The 16,584-nt window shown below is 46.8% G+C and overlaps 1 protein-coding gene across 2 annotated transcripts in view; it reads right to left on the bottom strand.

Annotated features, from left to right (window-relative positions):
• The window catches only part of HAO1 (hydroxyacid oxidase 1), a 41,298-nt gene that overhangs the window by 9,128 nt on the left and 15,586 nt on the right, over positions 1-16,584 (bottom strand). For both annotated transcript variants that reach the window (XM_063918585.1, XM_063918584.1), the window contains exon 4: positions 120-295. In XM_063918585.1, coding sequence (XP_063774655.1) covers positions 120-295 — 176 coding nt within the window. The remainder of the gene's footprint in view (positions 1-119; positions 296-16,584) is intronic.

Genomic DNA, 16,584 nt, shown 5'->3' with positions numbered 1-16,584 from the left:
GCCCCACAGCGATAGCAATGCGCGGCTCCGCACGGCGCTATTGCCGGTGCTAGATTTGCTAATTTCACCCCATGTGTGCTGCCCTTTAAAATAACACATCTGGCTACATCTTTACTGACCTCGTAAAATGCCTTTGGCTACAATGGGTAAAGAAGTCAGTCCTTTAAGCCACTCAATGTCATCCCACTTGATAGACGCATCAATAGCCTGTGATACATAGACTGCCAATCCACTGTTGTCCCCATAGCCTTTTTTCGATGAAAACGCCAGGTCTTCAGTTTCAAAATTTTTCATCCTAGAAATGTCACATTAGCATAATAATATATTCTGATGGCTGCAGCAGATGTATGCAAACGCATGCAATGATGTCCTGTCATTTGTAGCAAGTTATGTTTTTAAATTAGCTTTATGAAACCTTCATTCAACTATGAAATAAAAATTGAAAAAAGATAAACATATATTTTAAAAGTCATATTAGCTCACCTAATGCCCATGGTCCAGCTTTTGGATGACATTCGTCTGATGTTGACCACTCTCTACTCATTACAAACACTACAATCCCTATGTCTTCAGGACACGGTCCTTTTCTTGGTTCTCATCCTACGTATCTAATTGCTCTTTCAGTGTTCATTTCTCTGAGTTCACCTCCTCTTTGCTACCTCTATCAGTGGGAGTACCGCAAAGCTCAGTCTTAAGTGCTTTTCTCTGACGTCCTAGTGGATGCTGGGAACTCCGTAAGGACCATGGGGAATAGACGGGCTCCGCAGGAGACTGGGCACTCTATAAGAAAGATTTGGTACTATCTGGTGTACACTGGCTCCTCCCTCTATGCCCCTCCTCCAGACCTCAGTTAGATTTCTGTGCCCGGCTGAGCTGGATGCACACTAGGGGCTCTCCTGAACTCCTAGAAAGAAAGTTTAATTTAGGTTTTTTATTTTACAGTGAGACCTGCTGGCAACAGGCTCACTGCAACGAGGGACTAAGGGGAGAAGAAGCGAACCTACCTGCTTGCAGCTAGCTTGGGCTTCTTAGGCTACTGGACACCATTAGCTCCAGAGGGATCGACGGCAGGACCCGTCCTTGGTGTTCGTTCCCGGAGCCGCGCCGCCGTCCCCCTTACAGAGCCAGATGCATGAAGATGGTCCGGCAATCGGCGGCAGAAGACTTCAGTCTTCACCAAGGTAGCGCACAGCACTGCAGCTGTGCGCCATTGCTCCTCATTACACACTTCACACTCCGGTCACTGAGGGTGCAGTGCGCTGGGGGGGGGGGGGGGCGCCCTGAGCAGCAATAAAAACACCTTGGCTGGCAAAATAACCACAATATATAGCCCCAGAGGCTATATATGTGGTAATTATCCCTGCCAGAATACAAAAAATAGCGTGAGAAAAGTCCGCCGAAAAAGGGGTGGAGCCATCTCCCTCAGCACACTGGCGCCATTTTTCCCTCACAGTTCCGCTGGAAGGAAGCTCCCTGACTCTCCCCTGCAGTCTACACTACAGAAAGGGTAAAAAAGAGAGGGGGGCACTAAATTTAGGCGCAGTTTAATACTATAAGCAGCTATAAAGGGTCATAATTCAGTTAGTCCCTGCATTATTATAGCGCTCTGGTGTGTGCTGGCATACTCTCTTTCTGTCTCCCCAAAGGGCTTTTGTGGGGTCCTGTCTCCTTTAAGAGCATTCCCTGTGTGTGTGCGGTGTGTCGGTACGGCTGTGTCGACATGTTTGATGAGGAGACTTATGTGGAGGCGGAGCAGATGCCTGTAAATGTGATGTCACCCCCTGCGGGGCAGACACCTGAGTGGATGGATTTATGGAAGGAATTACGTGCAAGTGTCGACTCCTTACATAAAAAATTTGACGACATGCCAAATACGGGACAGCCGGCTTCTCAGCTCGTGCCTGCCCAGACGACTCAAAGGCCATCAGGGGCTCTAAAGCGCCCGCTACCTCAGATGGCAGACACAGATGTCGACACGGATACTGATACCAGTGTCGACGACGATGAGTCAAATTTAATGTCCACTAGGGCCATTCGTTGCATGATTGAGGCAATGAAAGAGGTATTACACCTTTCTGATATAAACCCAGGTACCTCAAAAAAGGGTATTATGTTTGGGGAGAAAAAACTACCTATAGTTTTTCCCCCATCTGAAGAATTAAATGAAGTGTGTGAAGAAGCGTGGGCTTTCCCCGATAAAAAATTGGTGATTTCAAAAAAATTACTAATGGCGTTCCCTTTCTCGCCAGAGGATAGGTCACGTTGGGAAACTCCCCCTAGGGTGGATAAAGCGCTCACACGTTTGTCTAAAAAGGTGGCACTACCGTCTCCGGATACGGCCGCCCTAAAGGAACCTGCTGATAGAAAGCAGGAGGCTATCCTAAAGTCTATATATACACACACTGGTGTTATACTGAGACCAGCTATTGCTTCAGCGTGGATGTGCAGTGCTGCTGCTGCTTGGTCAGATTCCCTGTCGGAAAATATTGACACCCTAGACAGGGACACTATATTGCTAACCGTAGAGCATATAAAAGACTCAGTCTTGTACATGAGAGATGCACAGAGGGAGATCTGCCGGCTGGCATCTAGAATAAGTGCATTGTCCATTTCTGCTAGGAGAGGCTTATGGACTCGGCAGTGGACAGGAGATGCAGATTCTAAAAGGCACATGGAAGTTTTGCCTTATAAGGGTGATGAGTTATTCGGGGATGGTCTTTCAGACCTTGTTTCCACAGCTACAGCTGGGAAGTCAGCATTTTTGCCCCATGTCCCCTCACAGCCTAAGAAAGCGCCGTATTACCAGGTACAGTCCTTTTGGCCCCAGAAAAACAGGCGGGGAAAAGGCGGGTCCTTTCTGTCTAGAGGCAGAGGAAGGGGGAAAAAGCTGCAACGCACAGCAGGTTCCCAGGACCAAAAGTCCTCCCCCGCTTCTTCCAAATCCGCCGCATGACGGTGGGGCTCCACAGGCGGAGCCAGGTACGGTGGGGGGCCGCCTCAAAAATTTCAACGATCAGTGGGTTCGCTCACGGGTGGATCCCTGGATCCTTCAAATAGTATCTCAGGGGTACAAGCTGGAATTCGAGGCGCTTCCCCCCCGCCGTTTCCTCAAATCGGCCTTACCGACAACTCCCTCGGGCAGGGAGGCTGTGCTAGAGGCCATTCACAAGCTGTATTCCCAGCAGGTGATAGTCAAGGTACCCCTACTTCAACAAGGACGGGGTTACTATTCCACACTGTTTGTGGTACCGAAACCGGACGGTTCGGTGAGACCCATTTTAAATTTGAAATCCTTGAACACATACATAAAAAAATTCAAGTTCAAGATGGAATCGCTCAGGGCGGTTATAGCAAGCCTGGACGAGGGGGATTACATGGTATCCCTGGACATCAAGGATGCTTACCTGCATGTCCCCATTTACCTTCCTCACCAGGAGTACCTCAGATTTGTGGTACAGGATTGCCATTACCAATTCCAGACACTACCGTTTGGACTGTCCACGGCACCGAGGGTGTTTACCAAGGTAATGGCAGAAATGATGATACTCCTTCGAAAAAAGGGAGTTTTAATTATCCCGTACTTGGACGATCTCCTTATAAAGGCGAGGTCCAGGGAGCAGTTACTGGTCGGAGTAGCACTATCTCGGGATGTGCTACAACAGCATGGCTGGATTCTAAACATTCCGAAGTCACAACTGGTTCCTTCCACTCGCTTACTGTTCCTGGGGATGATTTTGGACACAGAACAGAAAAAAGTGTTTCTCCCGCAGGAGAAAGCCAAGGAGCTGTCATCTCTAGTCAGAGACCTCCTAAAACCAAAACGGGTATCGGTGCATCACTGCACACGAGTCCTGGGAAAAATGGTGGCTTCATACGAAGCAATTCCATTCGGCAGGTTCCATGCAAGGACCTTCCAGTGGGACCTCTTGGACAAGTGGTCGGGATCGCATCTTCAGATGCATCAACTGATAACCCTGTCTCCAAGGACCAGGGTGTCTCTACTGTGGTGGCTGCAGAGTGCTCATCTTCTAGAGGGCCGCAGATTCGGCATACAGGACTGGGTCCTGGTGACCACGGATGCCAGCCTTCGGGGCTGGGGAGCAGTCACACAGGGAAGAAACTTCCAAGGACTATGGTCAAGTCAGGAGACTTCCCTGCACATAAATATTCTGGAACTAAGGGCCATTTACAATGCCCTAAGTCAGGCAAAACCCCTGCTTCAAAACCAGCCGGTACTGATTCAGTCAGACAACATCACGGCAGTCGCCCATGTAAACCGACAGGGCGGCACAAGAAGCAGGATGGCGATGGCAGAAGCCACAAGGATTCTCCGATGGGCGGAAAATCACATAATAGCACTGTCGGCAGTGTTCATTCCGGGAGTGGACAACTGGGAAGCAGACTTCCTCAGCAGACACGACCTACACCCGGGAGAGTGGGGACTTCATCCAGAAGTCTTCCTACTGTTGGTAAACCGTTGGGAAAGGCCACAGGTGGACATGATGGCGTCCCGCCTCAACAAAAAGCTAAAGAGATATTGCGCCAGGTCAAGGGACCCTCAGGCGATAGCTGTGGACGCGCTAGTGACACCGTGGGTGTACCAGACGGTTTATGTGTTCCCTCCTCTGCCTCTCATACCAAAGGTATTGAGAATAATAAGAAGGCGGGGAGTAAGAACGATACTCGTGGTTCCGGATTGGCCAAGAAGAGCTTGGTACCCAGAACTTCAAGAAATTATATCAGAGGACCCATGGCCTCTACCGCTCAGACAGGATCTGCTACAGCAGGGGCCCTGTCTGTTCCAAGACTTACCGCGGCTGCGTTTGACGGCATGGCGGTTGAATTCCGGATCCTAAAGGAAAAGGGCATTCCGGAGGAAGTCATTCCTACGCTCATAAAAGCCAGGAAAGAAGTAACCGCAAACCATTATCACCGTATTTGGCGGAAATATGTTGCGTGGTGTGAGGCCAGGAAGGCCCCAACAGAGGAATTTCAGCTGGGTCGTTTTCTGCACTTCCTACAGTCGGGAGTGACTATGGGCCTAAAATTGGGATCCATTAAGGTCCAGATTTTGGCTCTGTCGATTTTCTTCCAGAAAGAACTGGCTTCTCTGCCTGAAGTTCAGACTTTTGTGAAGGGAGTGCTTCATATTCAGCCCCCTTTCGTGCCTCCTGTGGCACCTTGGGATCTCAATGTGGTGTTGAGTTTCCTAAAATCACATTGGTTTGAACCACTTAAAACTGTGGATCTGAAATATCTCACGTGGAAAGTGGTCATGTTATTGGCCTTGGCTTCGGCCAGGCGTGTGTCAGAATTGGCGGCTTTGTCATGTAAAAGCCCTTATCTGATTTTCCATATGGATAGGGCAGAATTGAGGACTCGTCCCCAGTTTCTCCCTAAGGTGGTATCAGCTTTTCACTTGAACCAACCTATCGTTGTGCCTGCGGCTACTAGGGACTTGGAGGATTCCAAGTTACTGGACGTAGTCAGGGCCTTGAAAATGTATGTTTCCAGGACGGCTGGAGTCAGGAAGACTGACTTGCTATTTATCCTGTATGCACCAAACAAGATGGGTGCTCCTGCTTCAAAGCAGACTATTGCTCGCTGGATTTGTAGCACAATTCAGCTGGCGCATTCTGCGGCTGGATTACTGCATCCAAAATCAGTAAAAGCCCATTCCACGAGGAAGGTGGGCTCATCTTGGGCGGCTGCCCGAGGGGTCTCGGCTTTACAACTTTGCCGAGCTGCAATTTGGTCAGGGGCAAATACGTTTGAAAAATTCTACAAATTTGATACCCTGGCTGAGGAGGACCTTGAGTTCTATCATTCGGTGCTGCAGAGTCATCCGCACTCTCCCGCCCGTTTGGGAGCTTTGGTATAATCCCCATGGTCCTTACGGAGTTCCCAGCATCCACTAGGACGTCAGAGAAAATAAGATTTTACTCACCGGTAAATCTATTTCTCGTAGTCCGTAGTGGATGCTGGGCGCCCATCCCAAGTGCGGATTGTCTGCAATACTTGTATATAGTTATTGACTAACTAAAGGGTTATTGTTGAGCCATCTGTTGAGAGGCTCAGTTGTATTTCATACTGTTAACTGGGTATAGTATCACGAGTTATACGGTGTGATTGGTGTGGCTGGTATGAGTCTTACCCGGGATTCAACATCCTTCCTTATTGTGTCAGCTCTTCCGGGCACAGTATCCTAACTGAGGTCTGGAGGAGGGGCATAGAGGGAGGAGCCAGTGCACACCAGATAGTACCAAATCTTTCTTATAGAGTGCCCAGTCTCCTGCGGAGCCCGTCTATTCCCCATGGTCCTTACGGAGTTCCCAGCATCCACTACGGACTACGAGACATAGATTTACCGGTGAGTAAAATCTTATTTTCTCAATCTATACCACATCTCTTGGCAAACTAATTAGCTCTTTCAGATTTCAGTATCATCTGTATCCTCCCCAGATTTGTCACCATCCGTTTTGGTGCGTTTCACTGAATGCCATTCTGCCGTTTTATCTTGGATGTCATCTCGCCACCTCAAACATATTATTTCCAAAACAGGAATTATTATTATTATATTTCCATGGGCCACTTATAGTTACCAACCTGATATCTCTATCATGGTTGATAACTCAACAATCAACCCTACCCCACAAGCTCGCTGCCTAGGTGTCATTTTTGACTCTGAACTGTCCCACATTCAATCGGTCTCAAAATCATGTTCATTCATACATCTAAGAAACATATCCACAAAACACTGCAAAAACTCTGCTACATGCTCTCATCATCTCCCACATTGATTATTGCAATCGTCTTCTTACTGGTCTTACCAAAATCAGACTCTCACCACTACAATCCATTCTGAATGCAGCTGCAAGGCAGATCTCACTTGCTAGATGTTGATCGTCTGTGGATCTCCTCTGTCAGTCCTTCCACTGGTTACCGGTACTAGGCTATTACCAAACTGCACCAACAAACATCTGTTTGCAAAATATCTCCCTGCCCGACCTCTCCACTCTGCACAAGATCTGCATCTCTCATCCACACGCATTGCTCAGTCCCACTCAAGATTGCAAGCCTTTTCCCAGGCTGTGGAAACTCTGTGAAATGCCCTCCCACGCACAATAAGACTCACCTCTAGTCTTCAAACCTTCAAGCGTTCCCTTAAAACTCACCTCTTCAGACAAGCTTATCAAATTCCGGACCCACCCTCATAACCTTCAATGCTTCCGTATGTAAGTATATCCTCCCTGTACAGCACACACATAACCTCACATATTTTATCTTTCTTCACTTTCACACCCTCCTGACCCTTGGCCAACAATGCTGGGTGATCATATTATACAACCCATTAGGATCCCTTGCAATCTGGCCAGACCGTTATGCAATAGACGGCACCTATCCTTGTGTACCAGTGCTTATTCCCCTATAGATTGTAAGCCTGCGAGTAGGGCCTTCCTACCTTTATGTCTGTCTGTTATTACCCAGTTTTGTTCTATTACTACTCCAATTGTAAAGCGCAATGGAAAATGTTGCGCTATATAAGAAACTGTTAATAAATACATTAATTAATTAATAAATAATAAATAAATGTACACAAAGATCACTAAGGAGACACTTCGGGTCCTGTAAGTCTGGTTAGAAGAAGATTATACAGGTAGATGTCATCTTCAATATGAAATTTACAGACAGGCATGATGTTGCTTGCTATGGGCTAAGTTGTAAGTACTGCAGGCAATATTTCTGCGTGTATGGCCACCACTGCTGTGTGACTGAATTGTGGTAATCTGAGTCGCTTTATCAGGTTTTCTTTTTCAGGAAGAAATAAAATGAATTATTAATTGTCATGTGTGTCATTTGTGTAAGTTATGAATAAGTGATCTAAAAACAAAGACTGTTCTGCCTGTTTAAATGAAGCACTGGAAACAAAAAAACTTACAAATCTGAGAAAATACAGGTCAGCCGCAAGAATTCCCTCTCCGTCACCCCTCTTCAGCTGCACTGTACTCTCTGCTATGCGGCACTGCGGCTGATAGTTTGCCTGTCAGAGCTGACGCTGTAGCGAGCCAGGAGCACAGGTAAATCCGATCTGTGGCAGGGGACCCTTTTAGAAAGAGATCCAATATACTGTAGTAAACGACGTCGCTCAGGAAGGGTCAAAATGAGCGACATTGTTTACTTTATCGCCCAGTGTGTACACACCTTCACAGTTTTGATATGAGAAATATATAATATTCTGTCTACAGAGAACATTTCAACTTTTTATTCATTATGGTCATTGAACATACTCTTCTCTAGTTTCTAAATTACAATTGATCATGCACGTTACGCCAGCCTCTACCTGTGGTGTAATGAGTATAAAAGGGGCAATGTGTTTGAGGGGCTCTACCTTGTGTAACGTGATTAAGGGGCTCTGCCTGGCATAACGCGTTTAAGGGGCAGACTTTGCCTGGCATTACGTGTATAAGGAGCTTTGTCTGGCATAACTTGCATAATAGGCTCTGCCTGGCGTAATGTGTATAATGTGCTCTCCCTGTCATATCGTGTATAAGGGAATCTGCCTAGTGTAACATGTATAAGGGGCTCTGTCTGGCGCAATGTGTATAAAAGGGGCACTGCCTGTTGTAACATGTATAAGGGGCTCTCTACCTAGTGTAATGTGTATAAGGGGATTTGTCTACTGTGGTGTAATGTGTGTAAAGGGCTGTAACATGGCATCATGTGTATAAGGGGTACTACTGTGTGGTGTAATGTGACTGACGGATACTACTGTGCTGTATAATGTGAATTGTGTGGCCATGCCCATTTCCCATGAAGCCACACCCCTACATTTTTGCTGTACACACTGACATAAGGTCTAGAACTTGCCCTGATTTTACACCAACCACTGCGACCATCATCATTAGTTATCAGCAGTTGCATCAACCCCACGCTTGGTGTAAGTGATCTGTCTACACAGTATCCCCTTTCCCCATGTATGTGGTTCAATAGATCCACTTAAAAAAGGTCTACAGTCAATAGGTCAACCCCAAATGGTCGACATGAAAAAGGTCAACAGGGTCCAAAGGTTGACAGGAAAAGGGTATAACGTATAAAAGATTGACAGGGTCAAAAGGTCAATGTGGAAATGTTCGATACAAAAAAGGTCGACTTTTTTACGTTTTTTTGTGTTTGTTCACTTTTTTCCTAGAAAAAACCCCCATTAGTGTACCGTGTCCCCTCATGTGGCTCACTTCGCTTGCCACACTTTGGCCAAGGTGCCTTGCTCCGTTCAGCATAGGTTGCTATTTACAATTGTAGTCCACGCACAGCGTCTATTCATGGAGATAGAGAGCCTGGAGGCATGCCTGTATCTCATAGAGTGCCAAAATGGAGGCATGGTTTGTGATCGCGCATTCCTGTGAAACCACACTCCTTTTTTCAGGAGCGCACATCTTCAGCGCAAAATGTCCTAACTCTGGGGGTCATTCCGAGTTGTTCGCTCGCAAGCTGCTTTTAGCAGCTTTGCACACGCTAAGCCGCCGCCTACTGGGAGTGAATCTTAGCTTATCAAAATTGCGAACGAAAGATTAGCAGAATTGCGAATAGACACTTCTTAGCAGTTTCTGAGTAGCTCCAGACTTACTCTGCCACTGCGATCAGTTCAGTCAGTGTCGTTCCTGGTTTGACGTCACAAACACACCCAGCGTTCGCCCAGACACTCCTCCGTTTCTCCAGCCACTCCCGCGTTTTTCCCAGAAACGGTAGCGTTTTTTCACACACACCCATAAAACGGCCAGTTTCCGCCCAGAAACACCCACTTCCTGTCAATCACACTCCGATCACCAGAACGAAGAAAAAACCTTGTAATGCCGTGAGTAAAATACCTAACTGCATAGCAAATTTACTTGGCGCAGTCGCACTGCGGACATTGCGCATGCGCATTAGCGACTAATCGCTCCGTTGCGAGAAAAAAATAACGAGCGAACAACTCGGAATGACCCCCTCTATGGGGTATATTTACTAAAAGTTGATTTTCAGTCAATTTTGTGTGACAGGTCTTTAAGGAAATCAAAATCGACTCGAAATCAACACAAAATCATCTGAAATAGGACTTTACACTTAAATACAACTACAATAGAACAATTCAATACTTTAACATACAGTTCAATTCCTAACCCATATTTACTAATAGTCAATTTGAAAATCGACTCAAAATCACCATTTTCAATAGAACCATCAGAAATAGTTCTATATGATTTTATATCATGTAGAATTGTCTGAGACTTCAATATTATGGAAAATATATGGGAGAGAAGCATGTGGGGCCTCTGGCTGCATACGGTATTACATTGAAAGGCACAGCAATGATTTTAAAAAATCGTGGATATGCAAATTAGCCCAGGAGTGAAGGTGTCTGTCAGTAATACAGTGCATGTGACCTCTTATGGCCAATAGAAATGCTTTTGTATAATTTTGGGTCGATTTTTTTATCGATTTTTTGCCATTTTGGCTTGATTTTTGATGAATAGAACACTTGTAGAGCTTCAAGTAGAACTCACATCACACAGCAATTTTTAAAAGGAACTCAAAATTGACTTTTAGTAATTGAGCTATTTTTTTGTGTGGATGTTGGTTCTATTCTGGTCGATTTTAAAGAGACCCAAAATCGACTTTTAGTAAATATACCCCCCATGTTTCAAAATGTTGGGAGGTAAGCAAATGTGTTGCATGCTCATATATTTTAGGAATTATTATTTTCACTTCCCCTCATCTCTGTCTTACTCCCTCTGTATAGAAAGACAGTAGTAAATTACATATACGGCTGTCATAAATAGGCAGTTTGTTGTGGATTTCTAAAAGATTTCAACAAAAATAGATTTATGCTCACAATTGGACATTAAAGCTGAACTATCAATTATGGTAACATGTTACTAATATCCACCTTCCCTTAATCGTTGCTCTTCCCATATAAACAAGAGTTACCTGTTAATAGTGAGAATTGGTACAGCCTCTGTAGCCTGTAGCCACAAGTACAGAACATAGTAACATAGTAACATAGTATTTGAGGTTGAATAGAGGCAAATTGCCCATCGTGTTCAACCTGCTTTAAGTTGTGATGATTCTACATACTTGCTGAATAATGTTTTATGACTAGTTAGCTACTATAACTCATGTTACCCCCGGATTAACCACGTTGATATTTTAAGTATTATAACCTTGGATAGCTTTTTCATTCAGAAATGTATCCATTCCTTTTTTAAATCCAATTACAGAGTCCGCCATTACCACCTTCCCTGGCAGGGAATTCCACATCCTGATTGCCCTAACAGTGAAGAAGCCTTTCCTCCATTGCGTTCGGAACTTTCTCTCCTCCAGTCGCAGCGAGTGCCCACGTGTCCTAAACTGTGTTCTTTTAATAAATAATTCCTCTGATAACTCTTTGTGATGTCCCTTTACATATTTGAAGATATTAATAATATCTCCTCTTAGGCGCCTCTTTTCTAGTGTATACATATTCAGCCTAGTAAGTCTTTCCTTATAGTCCAGTCCTTCTAGGCCTTTAATCAATTTAGTAGCTCTCCTTTGAACACTTTCGAGTTCACTGATGTCTTTTTTTATACAATGGTGCCCAAAACTTAACACAATATTCCAGGTGCGGACGTACCAATGCCTTATACAGCGGCATGATTACATCCGAGTCCCTTGTCTCAATTCCCCTTTTTATGCACGCTAGCACCTTACTTGCCTTCTTTACTGCGTTTTGACATTGTGTACGGTTATTAAGCCTATTATCAATGAATACCCCCAAATCTTTTTCCAACTCTATTTTCCCTAGGCGTTCCCCATTTAATATGTAGGATGCAACTTTGTTTTTAGTCCCAAAATGCATAACCTTGCATTTGTCTATATTGAACCTCATTTTCCATTTAGACGCCCAGAGTTCAAGTTTAGATAGATCATTCTGCAAGGCAGAGGCGTAACTAGGGTTTTAGGAGCCCAGGGGAAGATGGATAATGGCGCCCCCCCCCCCCCCCCCCCCCCCAAAAAAAGGAAGAAAAAACACACAAAAAGAAGCATGTGCGCGCGCCGAAAAAAAATGGGCGTGGCCACACACCAGAAGGGGTGTGGCCACGCTCCAGAAGGGGTGTGGCCACTGAAAATGGCCCACAGTGCCAGTTACATTGCCCCACAGTGCCGGATACATGCCCCACAGTGCCAGTTACATTGCCCCACAGTGCCGGATACATGCCCCACAGTGCCGGATACATTGCCCCACAGTACCGGATACATTGCCCCACAGTGCCGGATACATGCCCCACTCAGTGCCAGTTACATTGCCCCACAGTGCCAGTTACATTGCCCCACAGTGCCGGATACATGCCCCACAGTGCCGGATACATTGCCCCACAGTGCCAGATACGTGCCCCACTCAGTGCCAGCTACAATGCCCCACAGTGCCAGTTACATTGCCCCACAGTTCCGGATACATGCCCCACAGTGCCAGATACACTGCCCGACAGTGCCAGATACATGCCCCACTCAGTGCCAGATACATGCCCCACAGTGCCAGATACATTGCCCCACAGTGCCGGATTCATGCCCCACAGTGCCGGATACATTGCCCCACAGTGCCAGTTACATTGCCCCACAGTACCAGATACATTGCCCCACAGTGCCAGATACATGCCCCACAGTGCCAGATACATGCCCCACAGTGCCAGATACATTGCCCCACAGTGCCAGTTACATGCCCCACAGTGCCAGATACATGCCCCACAGTGCCAGTTACATGCCCCACAGTGCCAGTTACATGCCCCACAGTGCCAGATACATTGCCCCACAGTGCCAGTTACATTACCCCACAGTGCCAGTTACATTGCCCCACAGTGCCAGATACATTGCCGCCACAATGCCAGATACATTGCCCCACAGTGCCAGTTACATTGCCCCACAGTGCCAGTTACATTGCCCCACAGTGCCAGATACATTGCCCCACAGTGCCAGATACATGCCCCACTCAGTGCCAGATACATGTGCCAGTTACATTGCCCCACAGTGCCAGTTACATTGCCCCACAGTGCTAGTTACATTGCCCCACTGTGCCAGATACATGCCCCACTCAGTGCCAGATACATGTGCCAGTTACATTGCCCCACAGTGCCAGTTACATTGCCCCACTGTGCCAGATACATGCCCCACTCAGTGCCAGATACATGTGCCAGTTACATTGCCCCACAGTGCCAGTTACATTGCCCCACAGTGCCAGATACATGCCCCACAGTGCCGGATACATTGCCCCACAGTGCCGGATACATTGCCCCACAGTGCCAGATACATGCCCCACAGTACCAGTTACATTGCCCCACAGTGCCAGTTACATTGCCCCACAGTGCCAGATACATTGCCCCACAGTGCCAGATACATGCCCCACTCAGTGCCAGATACATGTGCCTGTTACATTGCCCCACAGTGCCAGTTACATTGCCCCACAGTGCCAGATACATGCCCCACTGTGCCAGATACATGCCCCACTCAGTGCCAGATACATGTGCCAGTTACATTGCCCCACAGCGCCAGTTACATTGCCCCACAGTGCCAGATACATGCCCCACAGTGCCAGTTACATGCCCCACAGTGCCAGGCCCCACTCAGTGCCAGTTACATGCCGCATTTGGTGCCAGATACATGCTCCACTGTGCCCCCCCGGTTACTCACCGGCCGCTTGTTGTAGACACTCCACATATACTGGAGTATGGGTGAGCCGGGGAGGCAGCAGGAGGAGCCACAGTAGGAGCTGAGAGCAGCGGCTGCGGAGGACCGGAGGTGTAATGTTCAGGTCACATGCACGGCTTCCGGCCTCACACCATCACTGAGTTGAGAAAGAATACCACCCGCCCCTGCCGCCGGCTTACTTACGCCGCTACCACCATGGTGAGTGATCACCAACAGTGGCTAGCGAGTTGTCCCCGGTCAGCAGCGAGAGCTGATGAGGGACTGCTCGGCGGCGGCGGCGCCGTCACCATGGAGGGCAGAGCTCCGGCGGTGGTGTTCGCATGGGGCGAGCGGGCCGTGCAGGTGCCGGTGGCGCCCCCCTCTGCTGGGGCTGCCACGGCGCCCAGGGCACGCACCCTGCTCGCCCCATGCTAGTTACGCCTCTGCTGCAAGGACTCCACATCCAATTCTGAATTAATTACCTTACACGGTTTAGTATCATCTGCAAAAATTTACACTGTGCTTTCCAGGCCTATTTCTAGGTCATTGATAAATATGTTGAACAGTAGTGGTCCGAGTACGGACCCTTGTGGTATTCCGCTGACTACTGGGGACCAGGTTGGGGACTTCCCGTTGACCACTACTCGCTGTACCCTGCTATCCAACCAGATGCTTATCCATGTGCAAATAGTTTTTCCTAGGCCAATCTCCTTTAATTTGATCATCAGTCTCCTGTGAGGAACTGTATCGAAGGCTTTTGCAAAATCTATGAAGACCACATCCACTGCTTTTCCTTGATCAAGATTATTGCTCACTTCCTCATAGAAGCTAATTAAGTTAGTCTGACATGACCTGTCCCTCACAAACCCATGCTGGTTCTTGCTAATAATCCTAGCGGACTTTAGATACTCCTGTATGACGTCCCTTAGAATTCCTTCCAATATTTTCCCCACTATAGATGTTAAACTAACTGGTCTGTAGTTTCCCGGAAGATTTTTGGATCCCTTTTTAAATAATGGCACTACCTCAGCTATACGCCAATCCTTCAGTACCATGCCTGATCTAATTGAACTATTGAAAATCAAGTATAAGGGTCGTGCTAGTTGTGAACTAAGCTCCATAAGAACCCTCGGGTGAAGTCCATCAGGACCAGGTGATTTATTAATCTTAATTTTGCTTAGTCTCTCCCGGACTACTTCTCCGCTTAAACAAGTATCTAACCATGAATCACTACTGTCACAATTGTTATGCTCTACTCCCACCATCAGTTCTTCACTGGTGAATACTGTGAAAAGAATTTGTTCAGTATTTCCGCTTTTATTTCGTCATCATTTATCAATTCTCCTAATTCATCTTTTAATGGACCTATATTCTTTTTTTTTAACCTTTTACCGTTTATGTAATTAAAAAACTTTTTAGGATTGGTTTTACTCTCTATAGCAATTTGCTTTTCATTTTCCATTTTAGCTGTTCTTATTGCTTTTTTGCATTTCTTTTTACACTCCTTGTAATACTTGAAAGACTCCTCCTTTCCATTAGATTTAAATGTTTGAAAGCCCGCTTTTTTTTATCCATTTCTGCCTTAACCTTCTTGTTAAGCCTCATCGGTTTGAGTTTAATACTCATGCGTTTACTGCCCATGGGAATAAAGTTATGAATATTGCTATCCAGCAACCCTTTTAAAACATCCCACATTTCCGAAGTGTTCTTGTTATTAAACAGAACCTCCCACTCTATGTCGTTAAGTGCACATCTAAGCATACTGAAATTAGCCTTCCTAAAGTTAAAAGTTTTGGTGGAACCCCTGTAGCTATATTCCTGAAACTGATGTCAAATGTGATCATATAGTGATCACTGTTACCTAAAGTCTCCCCAACTTTAGTGTTTGATATAATGTCCACATTATTAGTAATTACTAGATCCAGGGTAGATTTACCCCTAGTTGGGTGTCACGATCCGGGTATCTGGATGCCATTATTTACCTTTCAGGTGTCTCCTAAGGCTGGTTCAGCATCCTAGGCCCGGTTCCCAGCTATGTTGCTAGCATTCATATGTCATGTCTCATCTTTGCTGATCCGTGGATATTGTCCTTTCAATGCCCGGGCGACTGGCATGGCGTCACCTGCCGGCGGGGCCTCGGGCATCGTCTCCTATTCTCAATGCACTACAGGGTATGTGGCACTCTTCACCTACTGCGGCCGCGGCCATCCATGCTGGAGGTTTGAGACGCAAGTCGGCGTTCTCTGTGTTCACCGCCGCCATTACAGAGGAATCTCCATGTGGTGTTACAAACAAGGTTTCCCTCCACTGGCCGGTATGGGCGCAGCCATCTTAGTTCTAGTCACATGATCCTGACCTCCAATTCATAGCTCCGCTGAAGTCTGCCTAATTGCTCATCCAATCCCTGCATACCTAAGGGTATAAAGGGATTGAGCCTGCACCAGGAAATCGTCAGTGCTTTGGTTGTCAAACCTTGTTTCCAGTCTCTCTCTCCTGTGGTTGTTTTCATTCCAGGTTTCCAGCTCCTGTTTCCAGCTACCACTAAGAGACCCGCACCTGCTTACCACCTTGCGGTGCAGCCTGACTCTGCAGTCTTCTGTGCTTGCTCCAGCTTCCAGCTACAGTTTCATCTGCTTCCAGCGGTCAGCTTCCAGCAGTTATCAGCTTCCTTAAAGAGCCGGTGCTTCTCCAGCGGTTGCCTGCATACCATCGGTACCCGCACACCATCGGTTCCTATATCCTCGCTCCCTAGCTTCATTCTACTGTTTGGCTGGTTCCAACCAGCATCCACTCCATGTTCTAACACCTGGCTGGTTCCATCCAGCGTTCACAGCAGCTACCTCAACTACAGTGTTACCGGCTTCCAGTGATACATCTGCTGGTGTGTTC

This window comes from Pseudophryne corroboree, chromosome 4 (genome assembly GCF_028390025.1).
Source record: "Pseudophryne corroboree isolate aPseCor3 chromosome 4, aPseCor3.hap2, whole genome shotgun sequence".
Lineage (NCBI taxonomy): Eukaryota > Metazoa > Chordata > Amphibia > Anura > Myobatrachidae > Pseudophryne > Pseudophryne corroboree.
Note: the sequence above shows the minus strand (reverse complement) of the source record. Positions and strands in the feature narration are given on the sequence as shown.